Source organism: Varanus komodoensis, unplaced genomic scaffold (assembly GCF_004798865.1).
Source record: "Varanus komodoensis strain SLA01 unplaced genomic scaffold, ASM479886v1 scaffold31, whole genome shotgun sequence".
Lineage (NCBI taxonomy): Eukaryota > Metazoa > Chordata > Lepidosauria > Squamata > Varanidae > Varanus > Varanus komodoensis.
Genome location: NW_025335780.1, coordinates 8,413,226 through 8,439,505, shown reverse-complemented (window position 1 = coordinate 8,439,505; position 26,280 = coordinate 8,413,226). Strand labels below are relative to the sequence as shown.

At 44.9% G+C, this 26,280-nt stretch overlaps 1 protein-coding gene across 1 annotated transcript in view; it reads right to left on the bottom strand.

Annotated features, from left to right (window-relative positions):
- The window catches only part of SCEL (sciellin), a 44,466-nt gene that overhangs the window by 4,409 nt on the left and 13,777 nt on the right, over positions 1-26,280 (bottom strand). Inside the window, exons 8-16 of the mRNA XM_044437759.1 lie at positions 23,627-23,665; positions 20,679-20,744; positions 11,791-11,865; positions 11,016-11,072; positions 10,244-10,303; positions 7,186-7,242; positions 4,564-4,626; positions 3,055-3,141; positions 1,369-1,437 (exon numbers count right to left, since the gene is read on the bottom strand). Coding sequence (XP_044293694.1) covers positions 1,369-1,437; positions 3,055-3,141; positions 4,564-4,626; positions 7,186-7,242; positions 10,244-10,303; positions 11,016-11,072; positions 11,791-11,865; positions 20,679-20,744; positions 23,627-23,665 — 573 coding nt within the window. The remainder of the gene's footprint in view (positions 1-1,368; positions 1,438-3,054; positions 3,142-4,563; positions 4,627-7,185; positions 7,243-10,243; positions 10,304-11,015; positions 11,073-11,790; positions 11,866-20,678; positions 20,745-23,626; positions 23,666-26,280) is intronic.

Below are 26,280 nucleotides of genomic sequence, written 5' to 3'. Positions count from 1 at the left end.
TGGATAATGATATTTTAAATGCTTAGGGCTCCCGCTTTGGCTGGACTGTGCCCTTACTATTTAACCAGGCTTACTTGCAAGTGGACTTTGCTGACAGATTAAATTTACGAACACTCAAACATTTGTAAGCCTGGAGTACTCCACATCTAACCCAAATGTATTGGTTAGATCTTGGAATTCACCGTCCTTTTCTGAGGCATGGTAAGTTTTGCAGCGGTCACAATGAGGAAGGGAACACCCGATAAAAATGCATCTCCATGAGAAACTGTGTGAGTATAGCCCTCCCAAAAGGAATGTACTACATTAGAATGCATGCAAGACTAAAATCCTTAATATATTGATTTTGTTCATGTTAGTGCAGTCCTAAAGAAAGGGTATTTTCGTTCAGCCAAACAGCTGGATACAGCTGTTTTGTATTTCTACCATGTCCAGGGAAAAGCCATTTCCAGAAGGCAGACTGGGATCAGAGAAGCCATGGGTTGAGAAACGAAGTGCCCAGTCCGCCTTCGCTATCATTTCTCCCCTCCAAGTGTTTCCACCTCAGCCTGCCCTAACATATGCTCACATCAGTGTAAGTAACATCCAGAGCAGCCTTCAATTAAAAGAATCTGTGTTGTACTTACACTGATTTATTTTTGTTTCAGAGTTCTCATTTTTGACATATTGAATGGTTTTAAATGATGATGCTGTTAAGCTGCTTTCAGTATTTTTCAGCAAGGTGAGATTATAAATGTTTTAATTAAAAAATAAATGGCATTCCTTTGGTGTGATGTAGAGTAGACGCACAGTGTGCAAAATGCAAGCCAGAAACTGCCCTGCTGAACTCTATGTACTTGATAGAGTTCCCTCCAATGCTAGAACTCCCTCCAAGCCTGAACTTGCCGTTTCAGCCTGGTAGCAAGACAAGGAGATTTAGTGTGCAAACATACCTGATTCGTTGGCTACATTTGGCTTGCAAGGGTATGCTCCATAACCCGGCACTCCATAAATCTTCTTTCTTCTATATTTACATGCATCTTTCATGCATGTGTATTTACATGCATGGGTACGTGCATCTACACATGTGTGCATGTAAAATGCACCTGGGACATAACCCAGCATAGCAGTAGGCAAGCTAAACTTACTAGAATTGGAAGCAAGCACTGTGCCCATAACTTGTGACTAGCAATCTCTTTTTCCGGTCATTTCTCCCTACTCTGATGGTGTGATCCTATTATGCAGCCAAGAGACCAGGCATATCAGGTTAGGCATGCTGTAGCTGAAAAATAACATTGCTGACGTTTAAACATGCCATGTTTAAACAGTTATTTTTGGAATTAGTATACAGGGAAACATGTGGGAAAAATACATTGTGTATTTTTCAGGTACCTATTCTCATATGTTCTGGTGTACACAATAGTGTCCTTTGGAAGTGAATAACTGCTTGAGGCATTATAGCTGAAATATATACAAAAACACAGAGCACTTTATTCTCTAAAATAAGTAACATGATAAAAGGCAAAGTCCACATACAATTGCACCCTTTGCTATGCATTGCTCTTTATTTTAGCCCCCCTGACTAACACTTAGCTGCATTTTTACAATTCTTGATGACACAGAAAGATACTTATCAAGTGGTGATGCGACAATTTTACTACTTGGAAAGCTTCCATGTCTTTGAGCACTGAGCACTGAGTCAAATTTGTCATGGATATCATTAGAGCTGGCTACTGGGCAATTTTCAGATGGACTGCATTCTGAAGTGACTGTATCACCTCAACGCGAAGGCCAGGGATCACATTTTTGAAAAATTTTGCAAGTAGAAATTAACACAGCTAAGTGTATACTGGCCTAGCTCCTCTTTCACTGGGAGGCATAACTACTTTATGTGCAGGGAACATTCAGAAAAGGCATCCCCACCCACAGTCGGAAGTGGTACAATCCATTCAAGTTTCGGGGACCTTTCCTGAAGGGTACATTAGCCAGGAAACAGGTGACAAACTACTTAGGCTAGGGAGGTGCGGAGTGGTTTTGAAGTGTGGAAAATGAGTGTAAGAAGTAAGGGCCAGGCCTTCCCAAAATAGGGAAATAAGTTTACCAAGTAATCAGAAGCAGAGAAAGGTACATTACACCTAAAATTGATCAGCAATGTTTACCCACTGATGACTCACAAATGTGTAAGGCAATGAATGGAAACAAGAACAGAGTTCACCAACAGTGGCGTGCAACAACAAAGACCCTGTGCCAACATCTTCCTAAGCCCATTTGGATAGCATGGATTTCACAGTCTCCGTGAGCAGCCATGATCCTGATCCAGACACAAGGCAAATGTGTAAGAGGCCAGGGACTCCAGCCCCGTTCTTCCCCCTCTTGCATTTTATTGCTCTCTGCTCTCAAGTCTGAAGACAAGCACCTCCTCTCTTTGTGGAGGTTTTCTGTGCAATCCAGAACTTTGGCAAAATCTCAGCACTGGATCACATGGAGCACTTCCATGTGTGCAGGAAGTCTTCTTCACCAAGCACCTTGGCCAGTGCAAAGGGGAACCCGCACACTGACCAGCAGAGGGGAGTCACACTTAACTGAGTTGATTATACCCAGTCACAGACCTCCTGAACAGAGCTTCTAGGGGCAACCAACAGATCTGAGGGTTATTACCGGGGTGCACGTGGAACCCTTTTGTTCTTGAACAGTGCAAATTCAGGATCCGATTAGTGGTAGGACCCAGGATAGAAGGCGTGCCCTTCCTATGGCCTGTGTATCCCTGCAAGTTTGTGGACTGTGGTAAAGGGAGCGTGAGATGAAAGCTGCAGCCCTGGCTATTTCCCCACCACACCCATGGAGCTTGGGCACACAGACATGCTGTTCTTTCAGACAGTTGGCTGGGTGTCCCTTTATTTATGCAAACCTGTGCATTTTACTGGAAGGCATCTACAGGTGTGAGAAGGCCGTGTGTGCATCAGAATTCCCATACCAGCAGGGAGTTGCCAGACTGGGAACATTTAATTTAAACAATCCTAGTTTGTGACACTTGAGGAAAAAATAAACATTGAATTCAATGATTTTCAAGTACGGTACCTGGATCCTCTTGCAACCTGGTGTGAATGGTCCTTCTCTGATTGAGAGCCTGGAATGTTGGCAGATTCAAAATCTTGCTCAGGTGCCCTAAGGAGGACAGGTAAGAAAAGACATCTGACAATACTTATTTTCATCACTTCTCTCTTCTTGCACTACACAACAGGGACCAGGAAAACAAACTGTTAAGGGGGAAAGGGGAATATTTCTTATGGGGAAATTCCAGCGAGCCAGTCCTCCTCGCAAATCTTCTTGCTGGCTCCTTTGCTTGCATTCTGAATACCCGCTGGGTCTGTGCCAAGCCCTTAAGCACTTCCAAATGAATGGCCTTCAGCGCCAGGCACCATTTTGTATGCACGGCACATGCCCTGCGCTAGGCCTTTCCGCTGTTCGTTCACTCTAATGCAGCGAGGTTGTGCAGAGAGCAGAGAACTAATCCCATTCAGCACCCGCAGTCTTTGGCTACAATCCTGCGTTCCTTGCGGTGCCTCCAGAGTGGTGCCAGTGCTCCACCAAGCCCTCGTTCCCTCAGATCAGCAGTAGCCTAGAGGGTCTATGGCAGAGGCTCTTCTATTCATTGGGAACTGCTGGCGTTTAAGGGGCACTAGCAGTAAAATCCTATGCCAGCCCTACTGGCACATGTGCTCCAATGAGTGCAATGAGACCGAATACGGCTCTGCATTCTTACCCAACAGTAAGTCCCATGAAGTGATGAGATTAACTTCTGAGTAAACACGTAAAGGAGTAAGCTGCACATGTAGTGATTCGTAAATAATCGGACCCTCACTGAAAGGAGCAAAAGACCCTCAGTATCTGGATACACAAGATACCACCTTGTGCTGTATTTTTTTGGTCTTGAGCCTTGTTTTTGATCAGGAATGACCAACTGCTCAGACAGCCTTGGCTACTGGGTGGTATACAAGTGAAATAAATAAATAAGTTTGCACCTTCCACACTAAACACAGAGTTGAAAATAGTCTGCAGTGTGGTTTGTGAGGTTTCTGAGGGTGAAATGAGGTAGGTAGGTAGTTTTAAGACTCACCATTTTTTGTTTTGGTCCACAGCAGTTGATTTTACTTCTATGAGATCACCCAGCTCTTGGCTTTAGTCAAAGAAAGAGAATATGCTAGGATGCATTACAGAAACCATTGCCAGTGCCTTAGATCTTATAACAGAGTGTCTGTGTATTTGGCTTGCAACTGAAAAATGAATGCAATTTTTGAGCATTTCAGTTGAGAGGAAATATACAAAACTTCCAGAGAGTGGCATGGTGCTCCTGCAGAGCTTCAAAAGGGAGTTTCTCCTCTCTGGAATTCCGGAGGCCTTTCTGAACGCAAACCACGTGCTTTCCCACTGAGCGCCAGCCCTTCCCTTGCGGTCTGGTGTCCTCTTTTGCAGGGGGTCCAATGGGCCTCGACACACTACAAATTGCCCAGGTTGGCTCCCTTAAAAGCAGCCCAAAAATAATTTCTGCTGGATAAATGACAGACAGACATTTGTTTTAAGACTCACCGTTTTTTATTTTGATCCACAGAAGATGATTTTACTTTGATGAGATTATCCAGCTCTTGGTTTCTGTCAAAGATTGAAAAAATGCTAGGTGGTATTACGAAAAATAATGCAAACACCTCTGTTCTTGCAACAGAGTGTATGCCTCTTGTGATTGAAGAAAGAATTTTGTGCATTTAGATGGAAATATACAAAACTGCTGGAGAGTCGCATGGCGGCTCTTTCGGGGTTTCGGAGAAGAGCTTCTCCTTCCTGTGCTCTCCTGCTGAGTGGCAACCTTTCCCTTCTGCTCTCATGTACTTCTTTGTAGGGATTCCAATGGGACTTTCCTGTTGTGTTATGTGATGTCAAGTCATCTCTGATTTACAGTGACTCTGTGAAAGCACGCCCTCCAGAAGTCCCATCCTTAACATCTCAGCTCAGCTCAGCTCAGCTCAGCTCAGCTCAGCTCAGCTCAGCCCCTGTAACTTCAAGGCTGCACTTTCTTTAGGAAGTCAATCCTTCTCATCTTTGGTCTTCCCTGTCTTCTTCTGCCTTTGTCTTTCCCTAGCACGCTGGGCTTCTCCACAGAGTCTTGCCTTCTCATGAGATGCTGGCTTGATTTTCTCCAGGATCCACTTGCTTGTCTTTCTGCCGGTATTTGCAAAGCTCTCCCCCAGCACTGTGCTTCAAACAGGTTCATTTTCTTCCTGTCAGCTTTCCTCATTGTCCAACTTGCCAAGCCATACTCACTGAGGATATGATAGCATGGATGATCTTGGCCTTGGTCACCTTGCTGATCCTTTCTAAGTCTTTCATCACTGCCCTTCTAAGTCTCACACACCAAAATTGCCCAGGACTACAGGAGCACTAGGCTCATTAAAGGCAGCCCAGAAATAATTTTAGCTAGATAGATGAAATTAGTTTTAAGACTCACCGATTTTTATTTTGATCCACAAGAGATGGTTTTATTTCAATGAGATTATCCAGCTCTTGGCTTCTGCCAAAGACAGAGAAAATGCTAGGATGTATTGCTGAAAATAACACAACATTTCAGTTCTTGCAAAGTTCCATGTATGTGAGAGAGGAGAGGAGAGGAGAGGATTTGTGTGCAATTAAGTTGAGATGAAATATTCAAAACTGCTGCAGAGCTACAGACTTCAGGATTCCAGTCCAGTTTCTTCTACCTGTGCTTTACTACTGAGCATCAACTAGTCTATTTTGCACTGTTTGTGCACTTTTTTTTTTCAGGGAGTCTGATGAGACTTAAAGACTGCAGATTTCCCAGGAATGGAATCATCACCCCTTAAAGGCAGTCCCAAAATAAATTTAGATAGGCAAATGGTAGACAGGCAGATAGAAATTAGTTTTAAGACTCACCGTTTTTTATTTTGATCCACAGCAGATGATTTTACTTCTATGAGATTATCCAGCTCTTGGCTTCTGTCAAAGATAGAGAATATGCTAGGATGTATTATAGAAAATAATGTAAAAACTCAGTTCTTCTAATGCTACATGTTTACCTTGTGACTGGAAAAGAACATAATTTTTGCACATTTAAATAAATCCAAATGTGCACAACTGCGGGAAAGTTACACAGTGGCTCTTCTGGGGTTTCAGGCAAGATTTTTCCTCTGCCTGGAGATCCCAGGAAACCTACATACAATGCATGCATTCCACCATTAAGTCACAACCTTTCCTCTGTTTGTGTGGGGTTTGGTTTGGTTTGGTTGGAAGCCCAATAGGATTTAAGCACTGAAAATGGTCCGGGACTACAATAGCTCCTTTAAAGGTGGCCAATACTTATATTTAGATAGATAAATGATGAACAGACTGATATTAGTATTAAGACTCACCGGTTTTTATTTTGATCAACAGCAGATGGTTTTATTTCTATCAGATCATTCACTTCTTGGCTTCTGCCAAAGAAAGAGAATATGCTGGGATGATCACCCAAAACACACTTTTACTGGATGTTAGGAACAATTTTAAAAAGTTGGGAAAAGTCCAATTTGATCAAGGCATCACTATTTACTTGAGAGCGCACCTGAGTTTTAAATTTAGGTCCGTTCGACACTCTTGGCAGTAAGTATAAATCATGGAATAGTTCCTTTATGAGAAACCAAGATGTTCTATCCCAATGGACTAATTCTGTGCATACTTCCTTAAGTTTTACCATATTCAGTAGGATTCATTCCCAAGTAAGAGTGTGCATGAGTGCAGTTTAAGTTAACCAATGCCACAGTCCAAAATGTTGTATGTGGAAGGAACGCCCAGCATTTTTAGCGGAACTTCTTTCTTGGTAACTCAACTCACGACTATTCCAGTAAGCGCAGATACTGTTCAAAAAGTGCTGGTTCCTTGCTATTCATTTCAAGATGCTTGAGAGAGGCAGGTGTTAAAGAGCAAGGCTTCCTGCCACTCGTATGCACCAAATCTTTTCTGGGTAGGTACTCCCATCTGGAGTTTCAGGCCTGTAATGATAGGCATGCAGTGCACCTCTTCTCCAGGGCTCCATTTAGCTCCACAGAGGAAGAAATACTGGACCGGTGCTTGATCAGAGTGTCAAAGTGAATGGGGAAGGAACACACCAATCACTTCAAGCAGGTTTGGAATGAGCAACAGAAAGAGCATTAAAAGCCTTACCTTCTGCTTTTCTGTGCAGTGTTACTCACAGTGATGAGGTCATCTAAGTTTCTTCCCCTGTGGCGAAAAAAGGACAATAATCAGTGGCTTGTCTTTTTCATCTTTGAAAGAACTTAATGCATCAAGATTTGTCAACTGCAAAAAAGTAGCATGTAGTTTCAAATATCCTTACATATAGTAAGTATATAAGTTACATAACTATTAATTCCAGCAAAGTACTCTTCCTCCAAACTTTAAATACCTTAATATTGTTGTGGAGATTGCTTCCCTTTTCCTGATTCAGTGACATGATCAAAACTAAGGTTTATGAAAACTCTAAAACCAGCATATAAATTGCACTGTGACTTGATTCGGACGTCTGTTTGATGACAGGGCAGAGAAGTGTGGCTGCAGGATCCGCCCATTGCTGCCCCTTGAACAGGTAGGATGCACGGATTGATCTGACAAAGGGCTGAACTGAAGCACTTGGGCCTGAATGGAATGCTAAATAAAGTAACAAATCCATGACAGACACAGTTTCAGATTCACAGCTAATCGAACGCTACACTAACAGAGGGTGACTGGAGTATGCAAAGAGTGGGATGAGGGGAGTGCAATCCTATACCAGGTCACTATTTTTGTCTCAAGGCTGCAATCCCAAACAATGTTAAACTGAAAACACACTTTTTTCAGAGTGCAGCAGACATGGTCTGATGATTTGATCCCACACTTTCTGGAAGCAAACACATTCCCTCATCATTTCTCTGCAAGCACCTTTAGTAATTACCCATGCATTCTTCCACCACCTTTTCAGGCTTCCAGTTCAGTGAAAATGACTTGCAATGCAGAACCTTGTTCGTTATGCAATTTTTTATGGTAAATGTCCATCCACCCCTCTGCACACACCCGCTCCTTTGTCTTTCTGTTCAGTTATCAAGTTCTGTGGAGAATTTATGACCCCCCCCCCACTTTTATAGGTTCCATTCCTACCCCACCTTTCCTCCCAGATGAAGATGGGGTATGTGATCCCCTGCCTCTCTGTTTGATTCTCCCAAAGACCCTGAGAGGTGGGTTGGGCTGAGAGTGAGTGACTGGCCGACAGTCATCCTGTGAACCTCGTGGCCACGTGGGGATGGGGGTCCCGATCTCCTGAGTCCCAGCTCCACACTTAAGCCACTTTGCCCGCCCTCTCTGCCAGTCCTGGGAAATTGCGGCCTCCAAGGGATTGTACTGTATCCTCGTGATCACTCAATCAGCACAGGAGACCCACTCTCTCCAGAGTGATACCCCTACTTAGAGTAGACCTATTGTAGAGAAGGGGCCTTACATTGGACTAATAATGGGTACAATTCCAGGTGAGCAGGGAGATGGTGTGCCCAGACCAATGTGGTCAGAGCTGTCCTCTTCCCTCACAGGATTGTTGTGAGCATAAAATGCAATAACCTGAGACCTCAGGATGCCAATATTGCAGGTAAACAAAACAAGTACTTGGCTAAAACGAGAGAAATAAGCACATACAAGCAGATTCAAAATTGCAGTGCAGAGTGGCCAAGTGGCCAATAAGGAGAGCAGGAAAGGGAGCGCTCCGCTCACCTGCCGGGGGGCATTCCTGAAGAAAACGGCAGACCCATCGCCGCTGCTGCCCTGGACATGACAGACCCACACGGAGGCTCTGAGGCTGGGGGAGAGCTCGGCCCTTTTGTACCGACCGTGTTTACAGCTCTGCAGCACTCGCAGGGATAGTCTTACAACTGGAAAAGCCTGCTGGCAGCCCTGACCGACCCCTTGTTTTGATCATTCCTGGGTGACATGTGAGTTCAGGGCGGGGGGATGCTTCTGTTACTTCCGAAAGCTTTGTGCACCCTCTCCTTTGCTGGGTCTGCCTTCCCTGAATGCTTCTGAGAGAGGGCCACGGGGCCAGCTACAGGCCTGGCCAGCCAGCAGGTGGGAGACCTCCCCATTGCCTTTAGTGATACGGCGTGGACTGTAGCATTTGAGCAGGGCTGTACCACATTTCTTTGCCTCTCCGCAACCCCAATATCTGCTGTTCCCTTTCTGTCCCAAGGTGGCTTACATGAGTCTCCTCCTGTCGGTCTCATCCCCATAACAACAACCCTGTGAGGTAGGTTGGGTTGCGAGTGAGTGGCTGACCCAAAGTCACCCAGTTGGCTGCATGACTGAGCGGGGACTCGAACCCAGACCTCCCGAGCCCTGGCCCAGCACTCTTACCCACTACACCACACTGGAGAACCTATGTAGAAATTGCCACGTCTGGCATTCTTGCATTTTTTGCATGTGTGTGTGTGGGGGGGGGGGTGTAACAGTATACAGATGTCCGTGTGCCACAGACTTCCAGCTATGATGTTCGCATATGGTAAGGCCGTATTCCGTTTTTGAAGAACCAAATGATCAATGGTTTGGCGAAAGGAAAAGGAGCTTCGCTCTCTGGGAAATCCGGAAGAGTAATGTCCTAAAGGCTGTGGGTCCACTCTCACTTTCCTAACACTGGTGCAGCTTTGTACAAATAAGAAAGAGTAACAAAAGGGTTACTCTCGAATAACTTTATAGAGTCAGTCATGCTCTATCCCAGACACACTGCATAACCTGCAGATTTATCTACTGCTTTATCAGCCTCTGCTGGGATGGAAGGAAAAATGCAAAGCAACTTCATCACGGAATAGATTCAGGGGACACAGGAGTATGTTTTGGGCAAGTTCATAGTGTGGGACCGTCATGACATTCTTGGTTGGCTTGGAACCCAGTTTTGTGATTATAGCTGATTAAACTGGGGCTGAAATTGTTTTTGGTACATTGGGCCTCTGCTCTCTCTACAGCCTCATCTCTGGAAACAAGTTAAGTCAAAGAGCTGACACTGTTTTTCTTTTATTCTTATGCTCTAGTTGTGATTTTAATGTGCTTGTTTTTATGTTATGTTTTGATTAAGAGTTTGCTTTTAATTAAAATTTAAATTAAATTAATTAGTAGCCCTGTGGGCCATTTTTTGATAGAAAGGCAGGATATGCATTAATTGAATAAAACATAATTTAAAAAATATAAATAAAAGCCTTCTGGGACTTACTCCTGCTCACTTTTATCCCTGGTGGCTTTGACTTTGATGAGACTGTTCAAGTCTTGTCTTCTTGGAAATGAAGCAAAATCAGTGGAAGGAAGGAAAGAGATATTTCAATGAACAGCTAAAGTAATTTGAAGGAAATAAACCCCATGAAATCTTTACAGCTTAAATTCAATTATATTCCTGGCAATTTATAGTTAAGCTCAGTTTAATTTTTAAGAAAAAGAAAATGTCATCTGGAACTATGAAATTTGGACAGTCCTGCACAAGTAAGTACAACGTTATGTTGTGTATTATCCCTTCCTTCTTCTGCAGAGCCCAGAACAGGGCAAATGGGTTTGGCCAAGGGGGAAGTGTTGTAACTTCTGGAGGTTCAGAGTGGAACCCCAGGCTACTCCCTGCTACCTTTGGGGACCCACTTAAGAGCTTGGGGTGGGGGGCATGGGGACTGCAGGGCGCAGCTTAATTCTGGTGCCGATTCACAACTGCAGACCTACCAGCAGCACCACGAGACATCCATCGGTTGCCGCAGATGGTTCACTACATCTACGACTCTGCAGATCCTTCTCTGCAAATTCACCCCTCAGATGGGCTCTTCTCTCAGGAGGAAAGCTCTCAGAACTTCCAGGGTCTCCAACCTGAGCTCTGGCAATTTAATGCCCAGTTCTGTGAACCTTTGCTTTCTGCTTCCATCCCCATCTTTCCATAGCACTGGCATGACCCAGCCGCACCTTCATATTCGGAAATAAATGTTGTCAAGAAGCTTCTTGAGACCTACCTTTGATCACTTTTGTCACTGGTGGCTTTGGCTTGAATGAGATTTTCCAGGTCTTGGCTTCATTAGAGATAAAGGAAAATCAGCAGAAGGAAACAGACAGACACTTCAGTGCCAGTGTGCTAGAAGTGTACATCTGATACTCGAGCAAATAAACCCCATGGAATCTTTTGCAGCAGAAATCCCAGTGCATTTATGGCGATACATTTTTTAAGCTTGATGTAATTATTCAGCAGAAGAAAAGGGCAAACCGTTTCAGTGGTTAGCTTCAAAGGGTACTGCATAAATGAGGAGGGTCCACATGTATCCCATCCTTCCTTTATGGCACCAGCAAAGCATATGAGTTTACCTCTTTTCTATATTTACAGCTCTGGGAGGTTGGGCAGAGTGAGAGACAGTGGACTAACCCCAAGTGCCACCCCAAGAGCAGGACTCTGTGTCAAGGTCTGTACCGTACCCTCTGCAGCGCCAGCCCTCATACCATGTCTGGCAGCTTCTGAAATGCCAGGAAGACCCATCCCCTGCTTTTGTACTGCAAAAAGGATCCCGTCGAGTCCTTAGTGGGCTGCCGCACTTGGGCAAAGGACTGCGCTTAGCTTCCGGGTCAAGTCGTATGAGCCAGCTCTAGCCAAAAAACATCCCGTCCTTCCTACAAGAGGATCCGGCAGCGCACGTAAAGCTATCCCTTTTAATTGCCCAAAATACTTGAAACTCAGCTGACATTGTTAATTCTCAACCTGTGATGACATCAGATTAATGCAAAGGCAGAAGATCCTACCTCCGAGTTCTCTCTGTAGTCACAGTTCTGAGACTGTTTGCATCCGATTCACTGGGTTTCGCTGGACATATCTGCCTACAAAACAGATTAGATTTATTTCAAAAAAGCAGCTGTGTGTCTTATTCATACAGCTTCCCCAGGTTAGGGGGACCATCTGGAACGGTCTTCCAGATGAGCCAGCCAGATAAAACTTGGCACAGTTTTGAATTGGATCAGGGTAGGAAATTGCACCCCTGGGCACCTTTCTTGGCAGCCACCAAAGTGCCTCAAAGCCTCCCATTTTCATCTTAAACTATCACTTTGTGAGGCAGCACAGCAAAATAGGTGCCTGGAAGCTGCAGCTGGTCATTCCCAAAAGCCTTTTCCCCGCCAAGAGCCACACTCCAAGGATTTTGCACAAGTTCCAAATGCATCAACTAATTGTGCAAGAAATCAGCTTAAATGTGAATCATGGATAAAAGGTAATGGAAACAGCTATGAATGAGCCTGCATACTATGTTTATTCATATAATGCCCTGTAAGCACTAAGCTAAGGTTAATTCTTCAGAGAAGAGGTTGCGTAGTTGAGTCCTGAGTCTCCAGAGACTATGTTTAGAACTGGCATCATAGGGAGCGGATCAGGCCGCCTGCCAGGAGAAGTCCTGCTTGCATCAGATCAGTAGCAACTATTGAACTATAAAATTAAAGCAGGGCCAGGTATAGTTGGTGGGGTTCCCAAATTTCAAAAGACTGCATTAAAAATGCAAAGTAAATGCTCATGCAAAAACACCCTGAGCGTGTCAATATGCCGAGAAGAGTCGGACACAGGGGAGAGAAACTTGATAAAGAAACACAGGCAGAGGAGGCAAGTCAGAACCCTGCTCGCACCATGGAAATGCCTTCCTTCTTCCTCTCTACTGCAGCCCTCCACGCCACTTGAAACTCTGCTCCCGAAGATTTCCCAGCCCTCAACAGCCGGACTTTAACCTCTTTGCTTTCACTGGAAGCAGTTCCAGCACTGCTGAGATCACCCCGTCACTAACCCAGGCGCCCTCCATGAAACGGCAACTTTCTCACCCTTCTGTTTTGTTTAAGCAATCACTCAATCAATCTCATTTGGCAACTCCGACTGATTAGGCAGCCAACAGATCCCTTTCCATGAGGTGCAATGCAATAAATTTGCTCCTCCGAAGAACATTTAATTAGGATTTCAGTTCCAAAAATTGCTGATGAGATGCCAATGGCTCGATTTTAAGAAAACTGTCACTAGAGTAAGTGCTCTACCTATTAGCTGCTCAGTGTCGAAATCACAATGTTACACTGGGATTATAAGAACAAAACACATCCCTTGTAAATATGATGGATCAAATGGGCTTGTATCATTGGGGCAGCAAGTACCTCCAAAATGATTTTAGGGCTAATATATTGACAAAATGACCAATGCAATTCTTATTGGTGTTACTGCTGGTCCATCAGTTCAATTCTATGCATGTCTATTCAGAAGCTAGGTCTCATTGAATCCAGTGGGATTTCTGCTGGGCAAGTGTACATTGACTTGCAAACTTTGCCTTCAGTGCTAAACCTTCTGCCAGAGAGTAAGCATCACTAAACACAATGGGATTTTATTCCCAATAAGCATGCGCAGGATTACATTTCCAATTAAGAATATTATGGTACAGAAATGCCTTCAAAACTATGCAGTACAGAGCAGGCTGTGGCTGATGGCTGTGGTAAATAAACATAGAGGAGGAGGAGGAGGAGGAGAAGGAACTTTGGTAGGTCCTTCATCTTATTTTGTATTCCCTTTGAACACATTAGCTGCAAGAATTCCACATGCCCAAATGACTTTGGAATTGCAGGACTCTTTATGAGAAAGGGGGATACATCGACCCAGCCCATTATGAAGGCTAAAGTGACCTTCTTAATCATTTAAGCCATCATCTTGACCATTTCAGAGTTGGGGGTACCATTAACAGATTGTCAATCATTTGCTTTGCTGTTGTTTCTTTTATTTTAATCTACTATAGTAATAGCTCTCACTTGGAACCCGAATATCTTGGGCTGACTGTCTCAGAATACAAATCATTAAATAAACAAAATGTATTTATTGTCTTTATATGTAGCACAGGACTTCCTGATATTAACTACAATTTCAACCTCTCTCTATTACCTATAGCTTGGGGTATCTTCTGAACAGGTGCAGGGGAGCCAAAAATATACCTGAAAGAGATTCGTGCCCTTCTCCACCCCAGCAGGATGCAGCCATGAGCAGGAAGACAGAGGGCAGTGGCCCTCGTCTGCTGTGCTTCCATGCATGGAGCACCAGGTACAGGTCAGTTGCCTTCAGGCATGGCACCAATTCTCAACGTATCCATGACCATGGCTTTCCTTGGCTTGAGCTTTGAGCTTCAATTCCCGCAACAGCCGAGCTCCAGCCCTTTCTACCCTTCTCCCTCTGTTGTCTCCCCCACTGTTAAATCGGCCTTATAAGCTCCTCCAGAGAATATTTTGAATTTTCCTCCTTTTTTTGCTTGTTTGCCTGATATACTCTTGAACTGCTGCATTCGTTGGTTGTAAGTTGTACAAATAAGAATAAAAATTCCAAAACAAATGGATCAGCTAAGCCTGTGTCTTTTATACGTTTTCTTCTTGGTTTAGCAGAAAACTGAGCAGGTTTCCACAATCACTGTGGGTTAAACACTGCAGCTTGTTTAAGGCGTGGTGTAAGCCAGGCACTGCTTGCCTGGCATGGTGGGTTGGGTTGCCTGAACCAACATGGCTTGTTGGAGAGGAAAGAACTGTTGAAGAAGCCATCAACAGGGCTGAGTAAAGCATACACCTTGAAAGGGTGGGGTATACATTTTTAATAAATAAATACACAATTTCACCTTTATTGATTTACCGGGTTGGATCCAGACATAGCCATGCTTAGAGCAGACCCTCTGAAATCACTGGGACTTGAGGGAGTCATGACTAACAATCCCCTTTGATTTTACAGCGTCCACTGCGGATATGCCCAAGTCTGGGTCCAACCCAAGACAACCAAGCAACCATATTCAGCGGAACCCCGAGCTCCTTGTGGGCATGCAGCGAGGGGCCCTCTGGGCTCATTATGCACGCAACGCACACAGGGCTCTCCAGTCCAGAGGCAGGACACTCCACATTGGCAGTCCCCTGAGTCACCTGCATCACTGCTGCAGTTGCTACCCTGTTCGGAACGCTTGGCCACAGGCATGCTTTGCAGGCACAAGAAAAGGGGAGCAGCCGCAGTGGAGGAGCCGGCGAGGCCAGGGCAGCCTGACTGCAGAAACCTGGGACCTGAGCGAGGAGGACCTGCCGACTCATCAGTCCCTCAGCCTGCACACTGCTGAAGGGCCGGGCCGCTTGCACTCGGGGGCAATTCGTCGGCTAGCTATGAAGTGATGCGGGCTCAGGAAACGCGCTTGCAGATCACCGTTTTCGTTTCTGCCAAGGCACTGGCCGGACAGTGCCAAGCAGAATTAAATGCGCCTCACTGAAGAGTAGATCACAAATACTAGCCAGGGATTAAAAAGCTGAACGACACCGTAGCCAATCATGAAAGCACATTTCCATTCTGCCCAAAATACCCTGAGCTGCTGAATGCAACTCATTTTCAGAGTTAAAGGGATGGGAAGATATTGCCTTCCCAGTTGTTTTGGGAAGTGAGATGTGTAAACAATCGCCAGGAAAGTGACTCCAACACATCCACTTAGGAAAGCAGGCGTCTCCTGAAAACAAACTACTCTCTAGCCACCATGACTAATAAGCATATCTAACTGCCCCAGAGGAATCCTACAAAGCATTAACAACAAAGGCTGCAGCTATGCATGTTTAGACAGAAAAGAGTGCTACAATTCCCCGTATTTCCCATCCAGCATGCAGAACCAGATGGCAACATTTATTGCTAGGGGGGAGTTTTATTCAAAAGCTCATTCTATGAAAGGTCAGATAAATTGGAGCTATTTTTCCTTGGACTAAAATATAACCTACCATGCAAGAATTATTCACTTGTGAGCCACCACCCTGCTGCTCAAATACAATTCTTAAGTTCATTTCCATACTTTTTTTACAATATTTTCCTATCTGCCAAGATTTAGAAATAGCTAGGAAAGTAGCATAAATTTATTTCAGTCTTTATAAGACATCCACATAATTTTGTCATCAGATAAAATCCTCTTGTGGATTTTGTGTCCTTTTGTGCCTTCCCCATATTTCTTGAAAAAGAAGAAAATCTGACTTTTAAGTCCAAGCAATAACACAATCTCTGCTGGCATAAGATGCCTTAACTCTACCCTTCTATTTTTTTTAAAAAGGTCACATGCTTTTCCTATGCGTTTAAAACTTGGGCCATGTTCCCTTTTACTTTCCAGCTTAGATATATATTTTTATTCAAATATGTAGCTAGTCTTGTTTAATTATCATAGCCACAGAACAGCACTTAAATGCAAAAAAGCATTTCTATTGTTTTTTTAAATGCCGTAAAGAACTAGCACACTGCCTGTTTTGTCAACACACTTTTATTTTTGTCTATATTGTTTTTCGTGGGTCTTTTAAAATTTATTTTTTTCTTGTACATTTTAACATGATTGAAATAACTGTGATTTACTACAATTTTAGTTGGCTTTTTTGAAGATTCAGTATGGTTGTGCTTGCGTTATCCTTTTCTTTCCTACACAGCTTATGCCATACCTTCAATTTATTTTATTTTTTTCTAAATTTGTGTAAAAGCTGCCCGTTAGCATCATGCCCTCTGGACTGTAGATGAAACCTAGTGTGAAGTACAGACATTGAAAGACACTGAATGCCCCAAATGTGGAAAGCATAAATTCTACACATTGCCTGCAATAGAACAGCAATTTTTGGAAGTGCCCATCTGGAAGCAACCCAGTGTCGCTCAGTTGCAAAGATCCTGAAATAGCACAGCTGTCTTCAAATATTCTGCCTCCAGCTGCCACCTAAAAATCTTTCTGCTCTTGAAAAAGATGATTATAGTGAGGAGTTGTGACTCCATGCAAATTAATATTCCAAATTAATTCACCCTCAGTTAAAGATGTGGTCCATAAGGAACCAGAAATTCACATAAGCAAAATTCATTCAGGTGATCAGATGTTTCTGTTTATAGCAGCCAAGGTATTCCAACATTTTAAAACCCTGATTTTTGTCCCTGTGCCTTTAACAGCAGCTTAATTAAGGACTCTGTTAATGCAACAGCTCATAAAGACTAGATAGCACAATCAGAGAAATTGTCTCTCTCGGCTCCCATCTTCAGATCAGTTTCTCCCTTTATACTTTCCTTCCCCCACAAATACTATCTGAGGCAGTTACGTCATTGCCTAATGAGGATAAGACAGCATGTTGGGATTTTAAAAAAACAACGACACCGCTCTCTTATAAGGACTAAGAAGCTGGAATGTGTGCTGGAGTATATTTAACCTCTCAAATGTCCGGCCATGTGAATAGCTCTTCAGTGCTGATGTTTGCAGAATTAAGTTTGCACAACTGGCAAAGACAAGATTTAATATCTGTGTTACTTCCGTTCTCGAGTCATATGTAGGATCTGGGAGGGTCCTGGCCCCTGACTCCACAAGGTGTCCAGTGTGGCCTCGTTGGACACAAGAGGTCCTTACCTTGGTGAGCTCGGCCCAATAAAGCACAACAAGGCTGAGAGCTTAAAAAGCTAAGTGTTTATTCTCGAGAATGAGTCTGATCACAGCAAAATGGTAATTGACCCAGAAGGCAGGGGGCAGTTCCCTCTTACACCCTGACCAAGTTGCAATGACAGACACTCACTGGATCGAAATTCCTAGCATGTTTCAACACAGGTGATTCTTTACCTGGCAGACTGGCTCACCTTAGGGCTGGGACAAGAGCTTTGGTGAGCCCCTATTTTTGTGCTGATGCTTGGGATGGGGACCAGCCAGCTGCTGCCTAAGGCTGACCAGCCAGGTATGTCCTACAACCTGAAGGCCAAATGGAAGGATGCTTGACTAGGAATATGGGAAGAAGCATTGCAGTTAAGCTTCTGAAGCTGCTTAAAGTTTAGAGACTGACACCCAAAAGCCTTACAGGAGGTTACCATAGCAACTTGTAGCTCAGAGAAATCCTGTTACCTCAGCTCTCTACCAAGGGTGGAATGGAGCAGGATGCTCAATATGCTAATAAGTGCCACGGGAGGGGGCGGGGGATAGGAAACGAATGAGGAAGAGGGTTAGGGACGCCTTAAACAGCTTTTGTACGTGGGTAGCGGCAGTGGAGGCAGCTTCTTCTAGTTAATTCACTGATATTCTATTCTCTAAGATCCCCAGGTTTGACAATAGAAATCTTTCATCAGTCTATCGCTTCCTTCTGAGAATATTTCACAGCTCTGTGATTTTCACGAGAGGAGCACTCTGAGGTCAATATATGTTGTGGTGTTTATTAAAGAGGTCTGGTTACATACCACAGCACAAAGATGCGAGAAACCGTATCTCATAATGGCATGTTGTAACCCGCATTACGCTAACAGAGACCAAGCCTCCAGGAACCCAAAGATCCTGGCCTGTCTTTCTGTTTGGTGCTGGGATGAACTTTCTGGGGAAGCATATATAATTCTGATTCTAGATGACAGCTGTATACTCACATCTAAGGTGCAACATGACTGTAGAAAACCTTGTGCAAGGATTATGCTGGAGTAGTGGAATCCGACAGGGAGGGGAGGGACTGGGGGGCTGTATTGCCCCCTTTCTCAGCATCCCCATCTGCTCCCCCCACCAAGACTGCCTAAGTGGAAAGGCCTTCCCCATGCCTCTTGGTCAAAACATACCCATGCATCTGTGCAATCAGGAGCCCTATTTTATGGGGGTTCCCAACCACGGGGAGGCTGCCAGGCATGCTCCAACAGAAAAAAGGACACTGGGAGTGGATCCTGCCCAGGCTCACAGCTCTGCACCCCTTAGACAAGCTGGAATTACTTTTTCAGGCATAAGAAAGTAATTTTCCGGGCTCCGTATCTTTCCCGCCATGCCTCTCCTGTAGTCACAGTGAAAGAGTGGTTGGACCAGGGGTGGGCAGCTTTGGGAAGCTTGGGGGCTACTCTGGCCTTTTCCCGGCCTGTGGGCCTCACCGACCCGCGGCACTGAATAGATGCAAGATAACTATCGAGAGCTGTCACAGGATGCCAAAAAGCTTGCAAGTGGCCACTTGTGGCCCATGGGCTGCATCTTTGCTAGAGAGTGGAACTCAGGATGTGAGCTTGTGTCCCACTCAGCCATGAAGTTTGCTGGATGCCTTTAGACTAGTCACTGATCCTTATCCTAAACCTCTTCACAGGATTGTTGGAGTGAGAATAAAATTGAGGGATAGAGCATGCCACTTTAGGATTATCCATATGACTTTGGGCATGTGTGCGTGGCGCATGCCACCTTGGAGGAGAAGACGGGATATAAATGTAACTGATAAATATATGATTCTTCTTTCTATCAATACAACACAAACATGTTTTCCTTTTCAGTGAAAGTCTGTTTTTAAAAAGGTTGGTGCCGGCCTGACTCACCTACTCTGCAGGGCTTCTGGAACATGCGAGGCTGGGAGATCCAGTGAGCTGGAGGAGTGAGGGACACAGATGGAGAAGGTTGTGGTTGTGGTGGTTTTTGGATGAAGAAGGAACCTCCGTGTTACCTCCACAAAGCACTGAGGCAACTGAAGGACATGAGCTCTCTCCACTTGACTCTCTTTTATTGGAACTTCGTTTTAAAATCAGTTTGGCTTCCCCAGTCCACCTCTGCTCAGTGGTTAATTTCTAAGCAGCAGCCAGAGGAGCTTGGAAACCATCTTTGTCATCTGGAAGCCCTGTCCCCATGTACGATTTTATATTGAAATCATTTGGATTACATGTATATCCCACTTTTTTCCTCTTGTGAGGAACACAAGGCAGCTTACACAGCACCATCTTATTCCTGCAACAACAACCTTCTCCGTCAGGTAGTTTGGGCTGAAAGTATGAGACTGGCCCAAAGTCACCCAGAGAGCTTCATGGCTGAGTGGGGACTGGAACCTGGATCTCCTGGGTCCCCAGTTTGGACACCCAGTCCAGTTTCTCCTACTGAGGTACAGGGAAAGGCAGGGATTCATAATACAGAGAGGTGGTGTGGCTGCATGTGTGCCTAATGCATGTCTGCTCTGAAGCCCAGCCCTCCAACGTGGTGCCCTTGGGCCAGTCCTTGCACGTTCCTATCCAAAGAGAAAGCTGCACATGGAACTACACATTACACAGAACCGTAGATGCTGAAATCTCCCAATAGTTTTTTTCTAGGCCAGGCAGCTTAAGGAAGGAACAAACAGATGTCATGGACGAAGCAGTGCTTGGCCCTTCTCCTTCCACCAACTCTGCAGCAGAAATGCCAGCATGCAGCTCCTTTCAGTTAGTTCTAGGTGCATCTTTACAAGGTGCAGAGAAGTGTGGGAAACTCAAGCCCTACCAGACATTTTGGCCTACCACTCCCATCATCCCTCACCCTTGGCTATGCTGGCTAGGTTTGATGGGAACTGAAGGCCAGAACAGTCACAGATTGCCCAACCCCTGTCTCATGTTTGGAATAATCAGGGGACTGAGTTGAATTAGAAAAACAACGGGTGAGGGAAAGCTATGTAAGTTCTCTGTCCTGCCATTTTTCTTTTGGAAATCAGCCTCTCCCAAAATGGCACTAGATTGTGTTTGTATGAAAGGTATAGTTTACTCCAGATCCCCAAGGGAATGTGCAAAACATTTCACTAATGTAATTGCAAGTCTTTGAGCCTAACTCTTTCCCAGTAAAATGAGTGGACCTCGTAGTGTTTACCTCTGGATCCTTCACACCCAACAATAACCGGCTTTGTCCACACAAGTCATTAGCTCCATCAGCCTGCCTTACCTAGTTATGGGATGGTCATTCCCAACAGCTTTTGACTTTGGAGATGGTTCTGATGAATAGATGGTCCTGCAGAAGAGAACGGAAATGTTATTTTATACAGAAATAGCATTCTCTCATCCAGAGTCATCTTACCGATATATAAATCAACTTTGTGAGATAAGTCCAGCAAAGACCTTTTTATTCAAGCAGCATTTTAACTGTTAACATTATTGGTTTTATCTGGCCAGGGCGGCTTATTTTATACTGTACTGCTGTATTTTAATTTTATATTTATATTTTAATTTATATTATAATTATTTTAATTTATTGATGTGAGCCGCCCCGAGGCTTCGGCGAATGGGGCGGCATAAAAATGTTTTAATAAATAAATAAATAAATAAATAAATAAATAAATAAATAAATAAAAAGAAACAGAACACTATGCTATGGAAAGGCTATATAGTGGCCAGATCCAACACTTCTGCCTAGCACTCCATATTGAGAGTGCTAGGGATTCACTTGGCATTATCCATTCATAATGGCAGGAAATACTAGCTTGCATCATTGCCCCAATCCCAAAAAGTGCTCCTGCTTTGGTAGCTGTCCATGAAGCGCCCAGTGAGCCTGCACAAAATCAAGAGACGGAGCATGTCTGCTCAGGAGGAGGTCACAACGAATTGAATTGATACAGCTTCCTCTTGTGCTAGCGGGTAGAAGGTTGCAGGCAGAATCATGCAGCAGCCACTCCAATAGGCCCGGTCTTTAAGAGAAGTGCAAGTAACTTCAAGATATCCAATGGCTATTTCTACAGGACCTTCATGAGTCTTCCCCTTACCTGTAGACGCCAAGAATTCATGAAAACACCTTTTGAAAATGGCATCCATAGCTTGGGGAAGCCATCTTTGCCACTTGAAGCTCAGGTGGCTTCTGGGGCACAGGGCACCTTCTACCAACTTCTGTTGGTGCCCAAACTTGGTCTCTAACTGGAACCCCCCTAATCCAGCCTCAGTCCTCTATGGTCTAGGAACCTCCAGTTGAGATTACTGCAAAGCACTCTATGTAGGACCATCTCTGAAGACAGTACAGAAGCTGCACCTTGTGCAAGATGTTACAGCCAGATTAATAACAAGGGTAGAAGGTATGAACATATAACACCATCTCTGACTGCTTGTCTGAATGTTCCCAAACCCAAATCAAGCTGCTTGTTTCGATCTATAAATCCAGGACTTGGGACTGATAGAGCACCTTTCCTGGAATGAACCTACCTAAATGCCATACTCATTAGCTAAGACACCGTGTCTGCTGCATGTAGGGCTTGGAAGGTGACAACATGAGGCAGAGCCTTCTCAGTGGTGGCCCTTATACAATAATTTCTCCAGGAAGGTTCACCTGGTGCCAGCTAAAATCTGTCTCTTCAGTTAGGCCTATGGCAGCATATAAGGTTTTAAAGTCTTTAATCTGGGTCCTGCACTTCTTATTGCTCATTGTTTAGAGCTGTGTGTGCTTATACATTTGCAGGTAAACAGTTTTCATATTTTGCACAACATTGTATCCCTAAGATTCTTAATCTTTGTAAACTGTTGCCAGGATCTGCAAAACCCTGGATAGGCCAAGAAGCAGGGACTTGCGGGGCTGGTATCAGGCCTGTAGGTGCTTGCGGGGATGGGAATCCCAGCCCTCACGGAAAATCTTAGGCGGTGTTATAAAAGGCTGTCTCACCCTGCTGCATTTTGTCCCAGTGCTGTGAACCTTTGTGGTGGCTGCTTCATGACCTTGGCCCTGCCTCTGGTTCTGCAGTGACTTCACCCTTTCCTGGATTCCGCCTCCTTCTCTGTGCCTTTTGCCAGGTATCTGCTCCTTGCTTTTTCCTGACTTTGCTTTTGCATCTGTCTTGTCAGTATCTGATCTCTGCCTGGTCTTGCCTTTACCCTTGTCTCTGGACCTTGCTGGTATCTGACCTTCACCTGTCCTTGACGTCACCTGTCCATTCACGCAACATGACATGCAACCCTGCATGGTTACCATGGTTTTTACCATGATCTATCCAGCAGAGGATCAAGTGCTTTCCACGTTGCCATAGTTTCCATTCCTCCTGCTCAGTCTTCCTGCTGTTGGCACGTATCCCATCAGTCACTGTGCTTAAATTCAGTCCCAAGGTGCTTCACACCCTGCCTAGGTCATCTGTCTCTTCCTCATTGGTCCACACACGGAAGCTGGACGGTTGAAACGGCTTCTATTGCTGCTACTCTTTCTAGAGGATTCTGGGGCAGTTGCCTACCAGAAACTACAATCCGGGGTTTAGACAACACATTAAGCCATGCTGGTGCAGAGAAACCATATAACAAACCAGTGGTGCTTATTGTGATTTCTAATGAACAAATTTACTATGATTGGGTTCAGACAACACAACAGACTAGCAATGGTTTAAAAACAAGCAAGCAAGCAAACTATGGCTTGTTGCATTGCCTGAACCCTGTGACTGTCTTCGCCTATGCTTGACTCTGCCTTCACCTCTGTTGCTGCCATGCCTTGCTGCAGTCTGACCTGTGCTTGTATCTGCTTTTGCCTCTGCCTCTGACCCTCCTGTGCTTCGCTAAGCCCTCCATCTGCCTCCATCCATCCTGGTCCTGGTGCTCTGGACATCAGACGCCTTCTGCTTATGCCCCAGCGCTGGCAGCTGCCCAGAGAGCGTTGGTTACCGGGTGGTACAGAAAGGTAGTTAGTTAAGAGGAGCTATTGAAAGGGTCAGCATTAGCTTGCAAACGGTGAATGCCATATTCCTCCCACATTTTTTTCTGAATTTGGAAGTGGAAAGGACTGCATGTAGCTGTAGGAACTCAGTGTCAATTTCCTGGAAGAAAGGCTGCCCTTTAATTATTTCCCCCCTATGGTCATAGACCATTAAAAAGCATGAAGCAGGGCTGTGGAAAATGTCCAAGATGCATTCTACATATACTACAAATACGTACATCTTTGGTCCTCCTGATTTGTCTGAAGTAGTAGGAACTCTGCAGAAAGAAAAATATAAGCTCTGGTTAGAAATTATTAATAGTGGAGTTTAGTTACATTTTGTACTTCCAAAGCACCTCTGGATAATCAGAACATGATTATATGTGCTGGATTGAACAATTATGGCCATTTTGCTTTGCTCTTGCTATGAGTTAATCAACAGATGCAACAGAAATTGACAAGAGAAATTGACAATTGTCCTGTCAATTCCAATTCCAATTACCTTCCAATTCAAGGTAATACCTGGCAGCCAGACACCTGCAATGCACAGAAATTATGAGACAGAGCTCTAACTTCTCAGGAGAATCCTGAGTTTGGTTTCCCTGCACCTCTGCCAACTGTGCCTGTTGATTATCTGTGAAACAATGCCATTCAAATGAACACAAAATAGAGAGGTCAGGAGTAAAACCCAAGCTTCATACACTTTAGCATTCCTATGGAATGGGGAAAGGTGCATCCACAGCAAAGATACAGCTAAAATGCTATCTACAGGTTTCCCAGTACAACTGGTACTTTTCTCATGCTTCATTGGCGGAAGAGGCATTCAGGGCAACTCCTTACAAACTCAGAGAGGTTGGGAACCTTCCAGTACCAATGGGGAACCTGTCTGCCCACCCCCAGTTTCCTGGACTACCCCTCCTGTCATTGCTGTCTCATGGCAATGCTGAGCGAGGCCAGGAGAGCTGGAGTTCAACCACAGCTTGAAAGGCCACAGCTTCTGTAGAGGATTTTTCTTAAATAGGAAAGGGTAGGGTAAGAAAACCATAATGAGTGTATCTTTATGAGTCTTCCTAGGAAAAAAGCACCTGCACCTCTGTCCTCGGAAGTGTCCTTTTCGTGGACACCTCTTTCTTGACTTAGACTTCCGGGATCTGCATTTATCTTTAAACTCCAGAGCCATTCAAATGCACTGTGCAGCAGCAAACACAGATTTTCCACCAAGAATACGCCTGATGAGGAAATGAAAATGGCACTGGGCTTTCTTAGGTAATGTGCTTCTCCAATGTGCATATCGGCGAGCTCAGCTTTGCTGCATTCACCCATTACATCTTAGGGGTAGCAGAAATGGTGTACACGGGAAAGTATATCCCTAAATGTGCTTCAGCAAAAGACACACGACCATAAACACTGTGCTCTTTCTTATGGTTTATTATTCCTTGCTGCTGATACAGCTGCATTTGCTGGAGCCCAGAATGTCTGTGCAAAGAAACAGAAACTGCTTGACTCATCTGCATGTTGAACATACCAAATATTTCACAAGCGGTACAGAGGATTATAAAATGCCTGCGTGTATATGGTACTTAACACTGGAGAGGGTTAGAAGCACTTGATCTGCATTTCCGTAATCCTTAAATTGACCCTTTAGGTTGTTCAGTATTGTTATTTCCATCCCATACTGCAGAGGGGAGAGGCTGCGGCTGGACTAAACTGCATGGCGGTTTGTCCAGCCTGAAGCGAGATTTGAACCGGAGCCTTCCTGGTTTACAAGTGGGCATCTGACTCTGTGCTGGCTGCACAAGGGGTGAGATGCTAATCCTTCGAGCAGCCACTCAGAAGGGATCATTACTCCGCAGTCGGAAAGGAGGTCATTGCAATCTTCTAAGTCGGGGTGCATAACCAGGTTCAACCTGAGGGTCAATGCCAGTTTGGAGATGCTCTCACAGGCTGGCTTCCTGTGCTGGACAAAGCCAAAGACAAAACAGGTGAAGCTAAATGCAAACAAACTTACATAGAAAGTCACTGGGCCTTAAGAAAAACATTTCAACCTTTCAGAAAGGGGGAAAGTACACAAAAGCCCAGAAAACTGCCAAACAATCAGGGGCTGAAAGGGATGTGGCTTTCTGGAGAACCCTGGAGGACTGAATGCAGAGGCCAGACTAAGGTTCTGCTCACTGGTTTTATTACCTATTTTCATCTTCTATTCACAACCAGAAGTAGGGGAAGAGCAATTAGCCAGCTGATTCTGTGTTGCAGAATTGTGAGCGGGCGATCTGTTTACATGCTAGCTTCTCCTCTCACCTGCCGGATTATTTTCTCGCCTCCAGTTTGGATTAAATCACAATTCAGACCAGCAAAGTTTGCTTTGTTCATCAGTTCAAGCTAGGATTCCAGACTACAGTTTGACTGATTGGGAAGGTTTCCTCACAACACAGAATAGATGTCATGGTAAACTGGTTTGATTCAAAGGGAGGTTAAGCCTACAACTGAGAGGAGGAAGTAAGTGGAGAAATGGAAGGCACGTGTGAGGAATCCACTTAGGAGGCGGAAATCCACCAGATTCCCTGGGCTCGGCCCCCTGGGCTCCAGCCCACGCGCTCGGGGCCATGAGTCCACCCACCCGGTGAGTGTGCCAAGTACTCCCATGGCACTCAGCAGGAATCAAGCCCCATGCCGCTGCCACACGCGGGATTTCCCCCTTCTGCGCAGGTGCTCGGTCTTTGCACAAGGAGATGCAAAGAAAAGCCCCGCTGGATCAGGCCAACGGCTCATTCCATTCACACGGAGCTGCACACAGGGCCCCTCCAGCAGGACAGTGCAAGGCCCCTCCTGCCCAGCCCCTCAGCAACTGGCGCAGGCAGGAAGGCAGGCAGGCCACCTCAGGCCAAGGAGGTAG